The 19,565-nt window shown below is 37.5% G+C and overlaps 1 protein-coding gene across 4 annotated transcripts in view; it reads left to right on the forward strand.

The window, feature by feature from the left end:
• Positions 1–19,565, forward strand: part of LOC144438832 (sushi repeat-containing protein SRPX-like) — a 29,350-nt gene extending 9,785 nt beyond the window's left edge. Inside the window, exons 2-10 of one of the 4 annotated variants that reach the window (XM_078128015.1) lie at positions 10,517–10,561; positions 10,950–11,073; positions 11,334–11,455; positions 11,931–12,113; positions 13,577–13,771; positions 14,178–14,429; positions 16,238–16,429; positions 19,047–19,229; positions 19,420–19,565. In XM_078128015.1, the coding sequence (XP_077984141.1) occupies positions 10,517–10,561; positions 10,950–11,073; positions 11,334–11,455; positions 11,931–12,113; positions 13,577–13,771; positions 14,178–14,429; positions 16,238–16,429; positions 19,047–19,229; positions 19,420–19,523 (1,400 nt within the window). In that variant the 3' untranslated portion in view covers positions 19,524–19,565. Of the gene's footprint in view, positions 1–10,516; positions 10,562–10,949; positions 11,074–11,333; positions 11,456–11,930; positions 12,114–13,576; positions 13,772–14,177; positions 14,430–16,237; positions 16,430–17,283 lie in introns of all 4 variants that reach the window. The other 3 variants (XM_078128013.1, XM_078128014.1, XM_078128016.1) reach the window with 3 other exon arrangements.

Raw genomic sequence — 19,565 nt, forward strand, 5'->3', positions numbered from 1 at the left:
GACTGCTAATCCCGTACATGTCAAACAATGTGTCAATATTATGACAGATAAAGGGCATAATAACTGAGATAAAAGTGTACACATCCGGGTGAGGACACACACAGCATGCAGTGTTCACGGCGAAGAAATAAGCCATACAACATTCACAAGCCCTGATATGACTGAACAACGAGACGTGTCCAATATTATAGTGTAGCTCATCTGAAGATCTGTGTAAAATTCGTTTTTTAAATGTTTACCGTTTCTTTTGAATGGTAACAGTTGTGCCCTTCATCCTTAAACCCTTACTGTGCAGTCACTACTCCATTCATGGTACAGTAGTATGACTTATTTTTAATACTACTCGCCACAACTATTTTTCTCCGTAATTAAGTTCTCCTCGTAATTTTGGCAAATTATTTTGGTCCGGGTCGTACTCTTGCATTTCATTCTTGAGACCATGGAGGCTCCCCTTATATACTTCCATGTGCAGGCATATGGTTTCTGACTTTGCCGGACTGGTTTTACTTGAACTACAAAGGTCAACCCAATTCACACCTTCTAAGTCCCCCTTTGTCTTACACTATCCAATACTGATAAGACTTCAGCGGCAACTCAGACAAGGAGTTGGTTAATACCCGCTACACAAACTTTAATATTAGCTCTGGTAGAGGACTGCTAATCCCGTACATGTCAAACAATGTGTCAACATTATGACAGATAAAGGGCATAAGTATACAATAGACACCGGTGGAAAGATAAACAACAAGGCGGAGCCGCGTTGTTTATCTTTCCACCGGTGTCTATTGTACTTATGCCCGACAAGTTCACAGGATAGCAGGATTAGTCCATCTCACCCTTGCAAGACTAGATTAAGATAAAGTACACACTGTCTCACCCCTTGCCAGGCTAGGTGATGATAGTACTGAGATAAAAGTGTACACATTCGGATGGGGACACACACAGCATGCAGTGTTCACGGCGAAACAAATAAGCCATGCAACATTCACAAGCCCTGATAGGGCTGAACAACGAGACGTGTCTTATGTTATAGTGTAGCTCATGTGAAGATATGTGTAAAATTCGTTTTTTAAATGTTTACCGTTTCTTTTGAATGGTAATGTGCCCTTCATCCTTAAACCCTTACTGTGCAGTCACTACTCCATTCATGGTACAGTAGTATGACTTATTTTTAATACTACTCGCCACAACTATTTTTCTCCGTTCTCGTAATTTTGGCAAACTATTTTGGTCCTCTTGCATTTCATTCTTGAGACCATGGAGGCTTCCCATATACTTCCATGTGCAGGCATATGGTTTCTGACTACAAAGGTCAACCCAATTCACACCTTCTAAATCCCCCTTTGTCTTACACTATCCAATACTGATAAGACTTCAGCAACAACTCAGACAAGGAGTTGATTATAACCCGCTACACAAACTTTAATATTAGCTCCGGTAGAGGACTGCTAATCCCGTACATGTCAAACAATGTGTCAATATTATGACAGATAAAGGGCATAAATGGTAATATTGCAAACTTGACCCTACACAAACTAGGCATTTAATTATACCACATCTTCAAAGCTTGTCTGCTTTAGCCTAGAATCACAAACCTCCCATGGTAAAAATATCTCTGACCAATCAGTTCTAATTTCACCTAATACGTGGCAGTGTCGTTATCGTTCTGGTTTTCCCCTTGGCAAACTTCCATGCTACTTCTCAGAAGTAGAACCAAGTCTTAAGATAGGTTTCCTTTCGTCGAAATTCGATCGAGACAAGTAGTGTTTTAGTTGTCATGACGACACAAGACAGCACACCTAAATTGTATTCAATCGTAGGCGTTGAGGAAGTGAATTTAATTGACAGTGCATAGGAGTTGTATTTATTGACTATACTGAAGTAAAAATTGGTTAACTAGAACAGAACAACAACGTCGTTGTTAATTCATACAATCAAATGGGGTGTGGCTATATACATGTAGCTATAGCTATAGCTATAAACATAGACCACTAAAGAAAGGCCATTGTTTGTCCAAAGCATGATTGTGCTAAAATCACAAAAGGGTGACGTACTGTCTCGTTGCTGTAATAGGGAAAACCCCTTCAACATCCCAGTGTGTGACGTATGTGTTGATTATAATTAATCGTCCTAAAAATCCCATTTCTCTAGTACAAATACTAACTTACATCTAATCTTTTAAGTTGACAGAAATATTTCTGATATTCTATGAAATAAAACGTACCCAATACTTAAGCATATCAGTGGCGTTCGTGGTATTTGAGTTTACTACTGTAACAGATAATTAGTATTAATATCAAAAGAAAGCATGAACGCTGAAAACACCCCATAGCTATAAGACCAGAAAGCATGAACGCTGAAAACACCCCATAGCTAAGATCAGAAAACATGAACGCTGAAAACACCCCATAGCTAAGACCAGAAAACATGAACGCTGAAAACACCCCATAGCTAAGACCAGAAAACATGAACGCTGAAAACACCCCATAGCTAAGACCAGAAAACATGAACGCTGAAAACACCCCATAGCTAAGACCAGAAAGCATGAACGCTGAAAACACCCCATAGCTAAGACCAGAAAACATGAACGCTGAAAACACCCCATAGCTAAGACCAGAAAGCATGAACGCTGAAAACACCCCATAGCTAAGACCAGAAAACATGAACGCTGAAAACACCCCATAGCTAAGACCAGAAAACATGAACGCTGAAAACACCCCATAGCTAAGACCAGAAAGCATGAACGCTGAAAACACCCCATAGCTAAGACCAGAAAACATGAACGCTGAAAACACCCCATAGCTAAGACCAGAAAACATGAACGCTAAAAACACCCCATAGCTAAGACCAGAAAGCATGAACGCTGAAAACACCCCATAGCTAAGACCAGAAAGCATGAACGCTGAAAACACCCCATAGCTAAGACCAGAAAACATGAACGCTGAAAACACCCCATAGCTAAGACCAGAAAACATGAACGCTAAAAACACCCCATAGCTAAGACCAGAAAGCATGAACGCTGAAAACACCCCATAGCTAAGACCAGAAAACATGAACGCTGAAAACACCCCATAGCTAAGACCAGAAAACATGAACGCTGAAAACACCCCATAGCTAAGACCAGAAAACATGAACGCTGAAAACACCCCATAGCTAAGACCAGAAAGCATGAACGCTGAAAACACCCCATAGCTAAGACCAGAAAGCATGAACGCTGAAAACACCCCATAGCTAAGACCAGAAAACATGAACGCTGAAAACACCCCATAGCTAAGACCAGAAAACATGAACGCTGAAAACACCCCATAGCTAAGACCAGAAAACATGAACGCTGAAAACACCCCATAGCTAAGACCAGAAAACATGAACGCTGAAAACACCCCATAGCTAAGACCAGAAAGCATGAACGCTGAAAACACCCCATAGCTAAGACCAGAAAACATGAACGCTGAAAACACCCCATAGCTAAGACCAGAAAGCATGAACGCTGAAAACACCCCATAGCTAAGACCAGAAAACATGAACGCTGAAAACACCCCATAGCTAAGACCAGAAAGCATGAACGCTGAAAACACCCCATAGCTAAGACCAGAGAGGTTAAATTAGCACAAGCTGAATTTATAAGCTCTTTAGTAGAGAGTCTATGATTGAACTATTTTGATGTCGATGAATTGCATAGAAGGGATTTCTTGAACATTTTTATACGCATGACATTAAGTAATTGGATCATTTATAAATTATACCTTGATACCAGGTTTGTGTTAAGTGAATTAAAGCGGTGGATAAGTGTGTTTCAGTAAATACAATACAATACAATACAATACAATACAATACAACAAGTACGTACACCTTATTCAGCAAAAACAATGCTGAAACACAGCTTGTGTAAATGTCTAGCACGCTATCTTTTGCCCAGAAGACCAAATCTACTTGATATCTTTTTTTTTAAAAGGAAAGACGCGTTTCGCACAACACAAACACGGTGTCACAGACAGACAGACAGTCAGACAGACAGACAGACAGACAGACAGACAAATGTATAGCACCAGCTACACATCCACAACACAAGTTTCATTTTTTACTTACAAATATATATTGAACTTAGAGTGCCAGCAAGACTTTATGTTAATTTTATTTCCCAACATAATCGATATTGGATATTAGTTCCCGCAATGTATAATATTATATTACCTTATATTTGGTTGGAGGCTGTAATGAAAGTTATCTTCAAAAAGTGTTCGCTGTCATTGAGATATCCAAAATCGTCAAAATTAGAGAAACCGGAATTTGTTTTCCAACCCGGACATCCAGCTCAGGTACACTACTTGACAGATGGAGTTTTGTCAACACAAGAGTTGCTGAGTAGCAGACGTACGTGCATAACACAAATAAAATAACCTTTCAAAATCCACTTCGAGCAAATATCGCTTATTGGATAAAGAGAATTGGGTCGTGGTCTCATGAAAATGGTCACGAATATTTTTAAAAAGGGGTTTGTGGACACTCACGAAAATAGTGACTAATGCCCACAAGAACGTGTTTAAATACACTATGGCTGAAGACATCTGGCCAATCGATATCGTTTTACCAGTCGAATTGATATCGTACCGTTGTAGTACGCTGAACGCCTTCACACGACCAGATCTACAAGAAGTAAGATTTTGACCAGCGATTGCTGAAAACGACAAAGATTTAGAACACTAATTTGGGGCACTCCATGCCAACATATCGTACACAAAGATTTAGAACACTAATTTGGCACACTCCATGCCAACATATCGTACACAACGATTTAGAACACTAATTTGGGGCACTCCATGCCAACATATTGTACACAACGATTTAGAACACTAACTTGGGGCACTCCATGCCAACATATCGTACACAACGATTTAGAACACTAACTTGGGGCACTCCATGCCAACATATTGTACACAACGATTTAGAACACTAATTTGGGGCACTCCATGCCAACATATTGTACACAACGATTTAGAACACTAACTTGGGGCACTCCATGCCAACATATTGTACACAACGATTTAGAACACTAACTTGGGGCACTCCATGCCAACATATCGTTCGCAACTAAGTATTTGCAGATATGATTTTCATTCAGACATGAATTTTGTAAGTGGTTGACACAGGAAATTAAAGAAAAAGAAAACACTTGTTGAACCAAGAAAATGCCTTTGCCAACCATAATTTGCTGTGACATATAGTGTCGTGTCCTTGGTGGCTACATACATACACATACCTTATTATTGTGTACACAACTTTACAAGTTTGATGGTTTGTTTAATCATTACGACCCTGACATGAACTCATAATCTGTTCGCTCTTGCTGAACTAAAAAGTGAAAACGTTTGTGACCACATATATTTGACAATGACACTACAAATTCGATGCGTGTGATTGCCGAGGACAAAAGCTAGCCACGCGAACTTCTTTTTAGTAATTTAGAAAAAAATAGTTCAACATATTTTGAATAACTTTTTGAATAAAAGCGAAACCCCAAACAATCAAAAGCTAACACCATGTTTCGCACTCAAGCGAAAACTCGCAGTCAACAGTGATTTCTCATTGGCCAAAAATTGATAAAAATCACTGACATTTCACTTCTTGACAACAAAAATTAAAACGAGTAGACTCAAATAAATTGGTAGTCGAGACAACCTAATATACACAATATTATATATAATACCCATAGTACATAATTTCAGGATAGGTCTTTGGGATATTTAGAAAACCGTTACTGTGAACTTTTGAGATATTGGGTGAACTTGCGGATATCGAAGAAGATTCGTTATAGTCTTATCATCGTAACTATTAGAGAGCTAGTACACACCTCATCATTTATCACAGCAAGTATAGAGAGTTAGTAGACACTTCATCATTTATCACAGCAAGTATAGAGAGCTAGTAGACACCTCATCATTTATCACAGCAAGTATAGAGAGCTAGTAGACAGCTCATCAATTATCACAGCAAGTATAGAGAGCTAGTAGACACCTCATCATTTATCACAGCAAGTATAGAGAGCTAGTAGATACCTCATCAATTATCACAGCGAGTATAGAGAGCTAGTAGACACCTCATCAATTATCACAGCAAGTATAGAGAGCTAGTAGACACCTCATCATTTATCACAGCAAGTATAGAGCTAGTAGACACCTCATCAATTATCACAGCAAGTATAGAGAGCTAGTAGACACCTCATCAATTATCACAGCAAGTATAGAGAGCTAGTAGACACCTCATCATTTATCACAGCAAGTATAGAGAGCTAGTAGATACCTCATCATTTATCGGCAAGAAACAGAGGTATATCTTAATATACAAACATGCATTGCTAAATAAAGAACTGCTCTAGACGAACATTAACGTGCGCACATAGGGAACTAAGTTTACACAAATCCTGACTTGTACGAGCCTACAGAAAGAGAAATAACGTAGTGGTCATTGACACAAGGGTGTATGCATTTACAATGTGTTGACACCCTCGGTATTCAAACATGAATCAAAATTCCTCTGACACGGTCATGAACAATATGGCCGAGTTTCACCTTTATTGAAGGCATCTTTTTGTTTGGCTGTAATAAGATCTACAGGTGTTTTCAATTTGTGTTCTGAAAGAAGGGTTTCTTGAATATAATGCCTTCGAAAACTCTTTGAGTTACTGGGCCATAACACTTAAACACCATTTCTAGGCTGAGTTTAACTCTTAGAAATAGTTACACTACACTACAATGCTGTGGCCATTGCTGCCACGGTGTCTTGAATTTCCTTACGGATTAAAAAAAATACTTTTAAGAGTTATTCTCGGTGATTTTTTATATATTGCATTTTAATATGTACAAGACACTTGTATACAATCATTTTGCCTAATAAATTCAAATCAATATACATTGTAGTGTGGTGTGCGCTATTGTAGTATACTGCAGTGTAGCATAGTGTTGTGTGTTGTTGTATAGCACAGTGTAGTGTAGTTTAGTATAGTGTAGTTTAGTATAGTGTAGTGCGGTGCAGCATAGTTCAGTGCAGTAGTGTAGCGTAGTATGTCAATCAATCAATCAATCAATCAATCAATCAACCAACCAACCAACCAACCAACCAACCAACCAACCAATCAATCAATCAATCAATCAGTTTATACAGAACAATAAGGCCAACGGCCCAAAGCGCAAACAATGCTACAAACCTTTCAGTTCATAGAGGGCGATTCCTCTCTATTTTTCAGTGCAAAATAAATAAATGAAGCAAAATTATTTGAATAAGTTACATTATCAGAATCCAACAGTGAAATGGTCAAATCATAGGAAGGGTTTAAATAAAACAACCTTGGCAATAATTCATTTCGAAGGTCCTCATAATGCGGACAAATTGGTAACTCGTCCTCAGTATAGTACAAATCATGTGTGATACAACATCTTTGCTCAGCAGGAATGTAAAACTTTTCATGTCGTCCCCTCTCAATTTGCAAAGGACACAAAGAGCAACGAAATCTTGACATTTTTTTAGCGTAGCTTAAATATCTCTCTGGTTCAAGCATTGGTTTGAAAGTGTGGTAGGAATGAAGCCTATGAAATGATTCGTGCCAGATCTGACTAGCACAGTCTTTTAACAATTGGGTGAATTCAGACAAAAACTGACTGGTGGAGCCTACACCCTGGGTCATCCATACATTGTAGAATCCAAGGGGGAAAATCACAGATTTAACGTTAAAAGCCCAGTTAACTGATGTTATACTCCCTTCTGTGGCTAATCTTTTCAACATAATGTAGCATAGTGCAGTGTTGTATAGTCAATTTTTTACATGGAGTCGCTACTATTGGCTAGAAGCAACACTGTCACCTTTACCTATCGTAGAACTGCATACAGCGATACACTATTCACTACCAGTTTGGTTAATTGCCTAGTAGAGAACGTCGATTTTCTTTTCCATAGGTAACAGAATTCTTTAAATGTATTCATACCTTTGCACCTATACTATACGAGTCTCTTGTCCACTGTTATCATGGTTATAACTTCTTCATGTCTGGCATTCTCAAATAATTTTGCTTACAGCATTCTAACTGTTTATTTCTCTCATCGAAACATTAATAAATTCTGTCTGCTACGGTACGTCTATAAATTGGTACACGAAGTGCGCCACCAACGCTTCGAACAGTAAGTGTGCCCACTGAGCGCTTTCTCAGGCCAGCTAATTTATAAGAGCACTGACAATCCGTGCATGCACTTATTTTAAACGACTAAACTTGAGGTCTCGTTGCGTGAGAGTAGCTGCATGGTCGAATCCTACAAACCTTCTGTTAATATAATGGAATAAATAATAATAATAAAGAGCATATAAATAACAAAACAAATTGATGACGAGACTTTTCACTGCGAATTGAATTAGTTGTGTGTAGGAATGCTATATATAGCTGTGTACTGAAATGAACGAGAACGTAAGACACGTTCATTTCGGTAGCAAGTGAAATCACTTTAATAAAAATGCATTCACATGTACATTCTAATTGATTGAATCTAATTAATATTCTAATAGTATTAGTGATAGAGTTTGATTGGTTTGAAATACGTCATCATTAAATGTAGCGATATAGTTACATTCTAATTGGCGAAATGCACTTCTATAAAGAGATATATAGTCACAAGTTAAGTTGATTGGTGCAAATCTTATTGTATACTAATATGTCGTGTAGTCATAATTACACCAGTTGCATATTTTTTCTAAGACTGAGGTCGTCATTAATGCTTAGGTACATATACTGACTGAGGTCGTCATTAATGGTTAGGTACATATATTGACTGAGGTCGTCATTAATGGTTAGGTACATATATTGACTGAGGTCGTCATTAATGGTTAGGTACATATACTGACTGAGGTCGTCATTAATGGTTAGGTACATATATTGACTGAGGTCGTCATTAATGGTTAGGTACATATATTGACTGAGGTCGTCATTAATGGTTAGGTAAATATACTGACTGAGGTCGTCATTAATGGTTAGGTACATATATTGACTGAGGTCGTCATTAATGGTTAGGTACATATATTGACTGAGGTCGTCATTAATGGTTAGGTACATATATTGACTGAGGTCGTCATTAATGGTTAGGTACATATATTGACTGAGGTCGTCATTAATGGTTAGGTACATATATTGACTGAGGTCGTCATTAATGGTTAGGTACATGTATTGACTGAGGTGGTTAGGTACATATATTGACTGAGGTCGTCATTAATGGTTAGGTACATATATTGACTGAGGTCGTCATTAATGGTTAGGTACATATACTGACTGAGGTTGTCATTAATGGTTAGGTACATATACTGACTGAGGTTGTCATTAATGGTTAGGTACATATATTGACTGAGGTCGTCATTAATGGTTAGGTACATATACTGACTGAGGTCGTCATTAATGGTTAGGTACATATATTGACTGAGGTCGTCATTAATGCTTAGGTACATATATTGACTGAGGTCGTCATTAATGGTTAGGTACATATATTGACTGAGGTCGTCATTAATGGTTAGGTACATATATTGACTGAGGTCGTCATTAATACTTAGGTACATATATTGACTGAGGTCGTCATTAATACTTAGGTACATATACTGACTGAGGTCGTCATTAATGGTTCGGTACATATACTGACTGAGGTCGTCATTAATGGTTAGGTACATATACTGACTGAGGTCGTTAGGTACATATATTGACTGTAATTACTAATGTTGGGATGAAAGATTAATATACTGTCAAAATATTACTTTACAGACTGTACATTGGTTGGTGTTTGTAGTAGAATCATTAGGTATATAAGAATTGCATAAAATTATGCGTTTCTAAACAGGATCCCAGCTGTAATCAAACGTTGCTTCATATTTATATATTACATCATGGTGGTAATGATAATGTGACCATATTAAGGCTTATAAAGAACATTACATAAAAAAGAATTTAAAAAATAAAATAAAAGAATTAAACAAAAATGTGTCTGAGAGAGAGAGAGAGACAGACAGACAGACAGACAGACAGACAGACAGACAGACAAACAAACAGATAGATATTGGCACTGGGATACGGAGGTGGGACAAAGACACACACACACAGACACAGACACACATACACGCGCGCGCACCCCCCCCATATATATATATATATATATATATATATATATATATATATATATATATATATATATATATATATATATATATGTACAAAATACAAAATGCAGTTTTCTCCTCCCCGCGTCCAATACATTCGGTATTCTTTCACTGTATAGCCAGACTCACAATGTCAACTCTGTTGAAGCTTCTTCGCGACATAAAATTGTTATCATTTCTACCCTTCACGTATCTGGGAGGAGGCTCTTCAAGTTTCATACAAATTATAACACCCCTTCCATGAACTTTACATTAAGGAATACATGACGAAAATATCATACAAATACATGCATCTGCATATATTCAAATGTACTCATATACACGTATTTGTATTTACAGTAAATGGATGGAGGAGGAGGAGGAGGCACGTTGAACCCCATGTAGGTAGGTTGATATATGAGCTTCACAGACAAAATGTGTTGTTTTTTTCTCAATCCAGAAAATCATTCTTACTTTTAACAAGTAGTGCTTACATTTTGGTAGGTGATGAAATTGCATACTTATAAACAGTCAGAAACAGAAGCCTTGTCAGAAGTTGTCTGATCCTTTGAAATTCACATAGAGAATTCATAATACTAGCTATTAATGTAAAAGTGTCCACTCCTATATTATCATGGGCAAGCGAAGGAAAACAATACCGTAACAAAATATGGCTGCCATACCGTGATTGACCCTGAAGGTTGAGGTCAATGTCAAATATGCCAGTGATACCGGTAGAAAAACTACATCTTACAGACGTTTATATAATGTTTATTGTCTCCTCACCATGTAGATACAGTGAAGCCAATATTTACTACCTGCCCAACGTCTTTTAGTGAAATTGCGTCGCCGAGGAGTTATACAAAACGTGTAACTTATCCAGCACCTAAAGCAACAGATGAGAGTGGAGAACCTACGTAAGTTTCCTTATCAGATTGTTAAAACGTTATTTATGCTAGCGCTGATACTCATTTGCTAATAAACAAATATTAACATTGCATTACAGTCTGTTTGCAATTATGTAGAAGGAAATAGCAGTTTCTTATTGGTTTTGTATCAAACAGAGTTGGTAAACGGTTACTTGACACCGGCTGTATCATCTAAGTGTATTTTCTACTCGGACATTGGGCCTCAGTTACGCTCTGTGACACTTTGCTTTTTTTCTTCTATATTACAGTGTTGAACATATTTCTGGCGTTTCTTCAGGGACCAATTTGTACGGGAAGTCAGACATAGAGTATACTGCAACGGATGGATCTGGGAATAAAGCACCATGCACATTTACCATAACAGTCACCGGTAAGGTTATCTTAGCTTGCTTACTATCAATTATGTTGGTAACTGTATGATAACAATGACGTTACCATAACAGTCACTGGTAAGGTTATCTTTGCTTGCTTGTGAGCCTCCTTAAAATCGTTTTCTAAAATATGACCATTCCCGGTTTGGAGAATTGATGTCTAAAATATGACCCCCCCCCCCATTTCCTAGGCTCATTTCCCTGTAATTACTGAAGACTTCCTTACAGACATCGAAATAAATGAAATAAAATGCTTCAACTCAGTTGTGATTTTAGTATGTACACATATAGTTCTCTTGTCTGCCTTCAATACTTTTGACGAGGAAGTATTAATAATAACATTACTCAAGAACAAATTGAAATTTGCTTAATTGTTCTTTTAAAACCCAAGCAGCAACAGCAGAAAACAAACAAATTAAAAAGAAATCACTCGAAAATATGATGAGTGTCTGTCCATCATTCATCCTATTTCAGTTCGCACTTGCTCGTCATTACCAACACCATCAAACGGTTATAAAAGTTGCGATGGTACTAATATCTATGGTACAACATGTACTTTCTACTGTATTCCCGGCTATTACCAATCTTCATCTGGAGGAGCTTATAGATCGTGTAGAAGTTCTGGATCATGGAGTGGCAGTCAGCCAGTGTGTAATAGTAAGTATGCTTATGTTTGGCATTTGTCATTAATATAAGTAGTATAGGGACTGATATGGGGATAACAGGGATGTAGTATAGGGACTGTGTACGTGGGGATAGCAGGGATGTAGCTAATCTAAATAGGTAACAGGTAAAATAGGGAAGTAGGCAGTAATAGGTATAAGGTATGTAGCAGAGTGACCGAGTGGGCGTGGGCACGGGAGGGAGGTGCAATCTCCCGCCCCTGTTTTTTTAATTCAAGGACTGAAATTGTATTTCTCCTGCTATTTCATTACATTGACCTAGATAATAAACTCTCCTGATCGCAATGAGAATTTAGAAACTTTAAAATAGAGAAAAAATCTTACAATTTTGCATGCCCTACAATTCATACCGGATACAGGATTTAGGGTATCAATGTCAGGTAGGCCAGGTCAGGTCAGGTCAGGTCAGTAATCTAACAAGTCATCCCTGCTACAACAAAACCTTCATCAATCAGTGTTAAAAGACTCGTCATCAGACTCATCTTGGAAATCAAGGACTGACTTTTGATATTTGTCTCACTCTGATTGTTATATACTTTTATCGCCATTGGAAAGTACCACAAATTGATACAGACTGTACTTACATGACTTTTATCGTATTGTTAATCGAACCACTGCTATGTAGTTTGTTACTGTCCTCCAATTCGTTACTTTTACGTTTTCAAAACTTCCATTTTTTCCGACTGAATGAAACTTTGTGTAATACGAGTAATACACCTGAATGTGCCCCCAGTAAAATGTGTATCCTGCTTTCATTGTGTTATATATTATCCTGTGTTTTAATTGCAATCCAGACACGTAATAAGTAGCATTAACCTTTTTAACGCAGATTGTCTGTACGCACACCCTGAGACTCTATAAGGGATCTGAGTTTGAATATTTGCTTAAAGTCTGGTGAAGTGTTACTCGATTACCATATGTAACGTATGTAGGACCTTGTAGTACACTATTTGTATGTTATATGGAATGTTTCACACTGGATTTAGATATTCAACATAACTTTTACGTCATGAACTATGAAGTTTAGATGTGTAGTGAAATCTTCATATAATTGGGTTTGAAATGTTACAACCTCCATCAGCATATGGTGTACAAACCTAACCCGTTATAGACAGGAAAAGTACACACATAAATTGGTTTAATAGCATTTAGCACAGCCAGCTAAGAGCACACAGACATGTTGTTCTTCAAGCAGAGACAATTTAGGTAAAGACAATAGAATATGTGTCAGCTACATGTAAACTTGGACATTTTTTATGACCGTACAAGTGACAGAATAATTACAGAAATAACCAATCAAGCAACATCAACACATTTCCTTAACGACCGTCACTAAGCCTCGTTACTCTAACATTTAAGACATTGAATTACATAAATCCAGTCCATTAACAGAAATCAATTGGTATTTCATCTTTATCTATGCGACTTGTACCCTAGGAGTGACCTGCCAACCAACTTTGGGAGACATTGCTCATGGAACAGTGAAATGTACAAATAGCAACTATCAAAATAGTATTTGTTACCACACTTGCTATAAAGGGTATTCTATCACGGGAGGCTTTTCAGTAGTTGTTTGTATGGGGTCATCGGGTGCGACGGGTCAATGGAGTTCAGACCAACCCACCTGTGTTGGTAAGTTATACACCAATATTTAACAGTGACTCTAGCTGTAGCCATGCTTTATCATGTAAACCGCATCTTGGGAGATATTTGATTTGTGATACATACACATGACCCATAGGGTTATTCAAGTTGTATGCCTGGAAGACTACAATAACATCATTATTTCATATTGCCAACCTATGTTTAAAAATCACCAACATTTCACAGTTCTTAACATTGCACTTTATAATAAGTGCGTTATAATGGTGATAAAGCGGACCCAATATTCGTCAATTTGTCTCATTATTTGTAAATATTCAATGTTCGATACACTCTGTTGTTAATTAATTAATTAATTAATTAATTAATTAATTAATTACATTGATTCTTGTGATAATTATGTAGCTCACATTTTCATTCGTAATCTACACTACAGACACTGAACCCCCAGCTTTCATAACATGCCCTGAATCTATCAAAATGTATGCGGATGAAGGGTCCACTGACATTGTTGTGGACTGGGAACAACCTGAGGCTAATGACAATTCCGGCGAGACTGTGACGTCAGAGTTAGCTGAAGGCATACCACCTGGTAGTACCTTTGACCAAGGTTATCACGTGATAAAGTACACATCAACAGACGGTGCGGGAAACGTTGGTACATGTATGTTTACAATACTTGGAAAAGGTTGGTGTTATTTAATTCTGAGTCAATGTCATCCTTTCATTTCATTGGAACATTATCCAATACCAACATCTTCATTTTTAAAGGATTATTTGATACGCCAAGGAATCACTTATAATGTTTCTTTTAATTGGCTGTCATTGTTTTTATGATGTCGCCAGTAAGCAGTACAGTAGACTGTCAGACTGAGCTCCTGTATGATGTTCAAGTCTTCACCAACGTTCGTATTGTTTCATCAGTTTATGCCGAGGCTGTGCTAGGGGGAAGTGTATCAAATCAGTGTTTGTTCTTGCCATTTCAACCGATCACTTGCCCTCTTGGTATAACCACAGAGACACGACGGATTGATTTCATAGCACGAATATGAATGTTGTTACTATGTGTCACTGTGTGATTACAGGTCATTAGGGGTAAACCATTTGATTTCAGGGGTGGGACTGAAGGATTTGACCCCAGCAACGATTTTTTTTCTACCACCATGACAGCAATTGTCACAGGGATCAATTTAGGACCATTTCAAGTTTATTTGCTCTGTATATCTTTAACCCCTGAATGTAATGTTACCATGTTCAAAATATATAGTTCACAAATGTCATATAATTAATCAGACAGATAAGGTGAAAGATGTACGTGTCATTTTAACTAGTAAGTAGAATTGGCGTTCGCACATTAATGAAACTGTTTCTAAGGCTTTTAAGATGTTGGGTTTTATAAAACGCACCTGTAAACATTTTAATGACAACGCTTTGATAAATCTTTACTTTTCTTTTGTTAGAAATCACTTGAATTACTGCTCGCAGCATCAAACTTATCTTAAATAGTACAAAATCTGGAACGAGTTCAACACAAATTTATCAAATACCTATGCTTTCATTCAAGGACAGATTATTTAAGAGATGTTCATCACGAACTCTGTCATGAATTTCGTCTTCCAATACTTGAGACCAGGCGAAAATTCCTTGACTTATCGCGCGTTTCTGTTTAAGGTTATAAACTCACTGTATCATGTACCTGACGTACTTGCGTATGTCAACAATACAGTGAAATCAATCAATCTCCGTAGCAGTCAATATTTTAGACCACATTCAGCTTGTACGAATATTGTAAAATCTCTCTTCTTTTTTTGTCTCGGACTGCATCAATTTTAACACACTAGTTTTATTGTTATTGCATTTTTTCAAAATGAACCTGTAGTTGGGGCAACCTGTGAATTGGTTCGTGAGTAAATAAAAAAATGTGAAGGTGATAACAATACCCTTTCCTGATCACGATTGAAATTTGAATTCAGAAAACTAAGACTGAGAAAAATCGTCAAAGTATATTGTTGCGTGCCGTACTATTTAAAATTATTTCATAATTATGACAAATTGCAGGATTCATTCAAGGTACTAAGTCGGGGCAGTATACTTAGTAATTTGATTTGATGGTAGTGTTTTGGTTTGTTTCAACATTTGCAAACAGTTACCATAAACCTTTGACAAGAAACTTTAAATTTACAAGTTTAGGTACCGGCGCCATAGAAAGCGGTGCCAGAAATACATGTACCTGAGAATTTGACATTTGTAGTTAGTTTCTGCACTTGCAGCACAACATTATTTTTTTTAAAACTCATTCCCAGGAAACATTTTTTCTTTGTCTTGAGTTGGTCAGTAATTTTTTTCCTGTTTTTGGTCGGCGACAATTTTTTTTTCTCTAAAATCCTCCCGCCCCCTCCCCCGAAATCAAATGGCGTAGCCCTCAATATATCATATCTCGCCATTCAATTTCTTGTACATTGATATACACAATTTCCATATCTTAATATTTTGTAGTTGTAACGTGCACATATCCTCAACTTAGACCGAAATTATTGGTTGACTGTCCGTCTGGGTTTGTGCTGGGATCGGAATGCAGGTTCGCTTGTGACGACGGGTATGAACTCGTAGGAAATGATAAGACGACATGTAACGGAACTGGCGACCCCCCGAAGGGTGAATGGACTAACCCAACGCCTTCTTGTGAACGTAAGAGTTTCGTTTTCCTGTCATCTGAATTCCATTAGTTGAGATTTAGTAACTTTACTGCGTTATTTAAGATTGACATATTTCATTAACTCTTACTGGAGCATTTTTGATCATTCTCTAATAGAAATCAGGCTATGGAGCGTCATATTTATTAACTGAAAGATTGGATGTTGATTGGTTGAATCGAAAAATTGATATAAATGTTGTAGTGAAATGAAATGTGTATCATGAAAACGACACTAGAAAACGATTTTATGCAAATGTCAAGGCACAGAATGACTTGAATCCGAACAGACAAGATGATGCAAGTATTTAGTTTGATGAAAAAGTATGTTAGACAAAGTATTCGAAGCCCTTTTTACTTTCCGTAAGGAAGTCTATATAAATAGGGATGAAGTCTCTGTGTGTGTATTTGTGTATGTGCGTGTGTGTGTGTGTGTGTGTGTGTGTGTCTGTATCACCATTTCCGAACAAACGGCTGCATCAATTTGAACGAAATTTGATAGACATGTTTCTAGGGTAATGGAAAGAACTGATTGGGTTTTCGTAATAATCCGATGAGTATCAATGACCAATTTGAGTAATTAATTGACCGATCGTCTGGTCACAAATGTGCTTCGTGTCGAAAGTGCGCCACCAACATCGATGTAAGGTAAACCATGAAGATACGGTAAGCTGCTCTACACTGAGAAAGACTCTGTTTTCAGGGGTTTCGTGCCAACCTTATTTTGTGTTTCCCTTGGATCTGCACTCGGCATTGGCTGGACAAACACGAGAAAAAATAAGACTGAGGCAGGGTATTTAAGTGATTCAAACTCACCAGAAAGAATTTTTTTTTCTTGGCCTTAAAATAGGTTTACAATATGAGTGCGGAGTTCACAAACAGGTGAATCAGAAATATTTATTGAGTGTGTTGTGACCGGCGCCTTTCAGCAGACTCAGCCACAGTGGATGTGCTCATGACAGGTTCAGGATTTTTACGGAATCGATGTGTATTGATATGAAAAACATGCTCTGGTTACCTTTGAAATGACTGCCTTCGTACCATGAATACACAGAACTTTCAAAAAATGTCTAAATCGTGAGCAAGCATGAAACTGACATGACGGGACTGGGGTTACATAACTTTCGCCGATATATTTCAACCTAAACCAGTTGTTCTATATCGGTTTGTAATATTGTTATTGTTGTTGTAAAGATTAAGTTTACTTCATCGTACATTGGAGTATACATTTTAGTGGTATGAGTACACATGTATCATGACAAGTTGAGAACAAAATGTCTAAGTGATAACAACACATCAATATGTGCACCAGTATGAGTGGAAGTAGCACCGACCCATTGGAAACACGCATTCACTTTTCCCCATGTTTTTGTTCTTAAAGCTATTTTGCTAACATTGACCTTGTATAATTACTCCAAGCACTGACAGTATAGTGTACTATCTTATTGCAATATTCTGGTCAGTTTCACAATAGTGAATGTTATTGATGCAACAAACTTTAGTTTTTTTTTAGATTAATTACCTTTACCTGTTGCACACTGATGGATCGTGTTCTACGTAAGTCACACATCATACATGCGGCCATAACTTTAGCATGACATTGACATGCATGTTGTTGGCAAAAAACGAGCTATCACACGTAAGTCAACAGTTTTGAGAGCTGATAAAATGTTTCAGCAATCAATTTCAAAGGTAATAAGAACATGTATTTGACGCCGAAACACGTCATGAGGACATCAAAAGCTTGGGTCAAAGGCGCCGGGTTCCAGCACTACGTTCTGGTGACCGGCGCCTGTTTATCAACGTTTCAATTTCGTCAAATATGGACATATCATTTTCAAATTTTACACACTAATGCGCAGATGAATAAAGAGAAATCATGTCTTTTTAGATTTTCGATTAGAAGTTTAGGAAGTATTATATTGACCTCGAACCGTCTCCTTTTCCGATTTCTCTTGATAACAAACTACTGCTGTGTGTTGCAAGGCTTGTACATAATCATTTATCTAGCTCTGTATCTCAGGATATAAATACACTCTCACATATTTATCAAGTGTAATAATCTATAATTGATACCCAAATGTATGTGGTCAAAATATGGAAAATAGGCCAAGCCTCGCCTAGCCTACGAAGAAAATTTGGCGACAATGTATCAATGATGGTGACCTATACATTGACCTCTATATAATTAGTGTACAGTGAGGGCGCGCCACTCAACAAAATCTTGACAATTTTCCCGTAGTGATTAAAGGAATGTGAACTAGTCTACATGCAACGAGTAGACAGGCCGACTTGTAAACTCGTGGTGGAAGGAAGGAAGTTCAACACGCACATGCCGTATCCCGGGTATGTAGGGGATCATGAAAGTCGAGTGAAGTCGAGGATATCAAGCTTTCCTGTGCTGAGAATAGGAGGCGTGGCGGGCATTTCAACAACAATTTTGACAACTAACTTTAATTGGGACTTGACGAATCACAGATATAGAGCTAAATTCCTTGCATAAATCATGAAATTGCAAGACTATACCCTTACGGAATCGAAGGCATTCAGTTTAAATTTGGTCTCGTTTGTATGAGGTATTACTATTTATGTTGTTGTTTGAAAACGTTTCAGCTGTGACTTGTCCTGTGCTGAATCCACCCGACAATGGTAAAGTGATGACTAACACGATGTGTGGAAACACGTATAATGATTGGTGTTACTTTGAGTGTGATTTAGGCTATCGATTGGTAGGCAGTAACGCACGTAGATGTACAGCTACACAGATCTGGGATGGATTAGAACCAACTTGTCAAGGTACTATAGCCTTCCAAATCGACAATTGGCTTTTGAATGAAATATACTTAACATTTATGAAAGCAAATGAAAGGTTTGCAAGTTTGATAATTGGGCATCTCTTAATATCCAGAATTCCCTCTCTCCACTCTAGTGTATTACACTCTGTTCATGGCTCACCTGAATATCAACTCATTTTTCTTATTTTTAGAGAAGTCGCACGATGCAGAGGTGGTGAACGTGACATATTTGTCATCAGCTAGTACGAAATCAGCCTCACTTTTGTTTCCCTTTAAGTTTCTGTCAAACACTTAAGTTCCAGGCATTTTACAACATAGTTAATTACATACATACGTA

The sequence above is a fragment of the Glandiceps talaboti genome, chromosome 8, assembly GCF_964340395.1.
Source record: "Glandiceps talaboti chromosome 8, keGlaTala1.1, whole genome shotgun sequence".
Taxonomy (NCBI): Eukaryota; Metazoa; Hemichordata; class Enteropneusta; family Spengelidae; genus Glandiceps; species Glandiceps talaboti.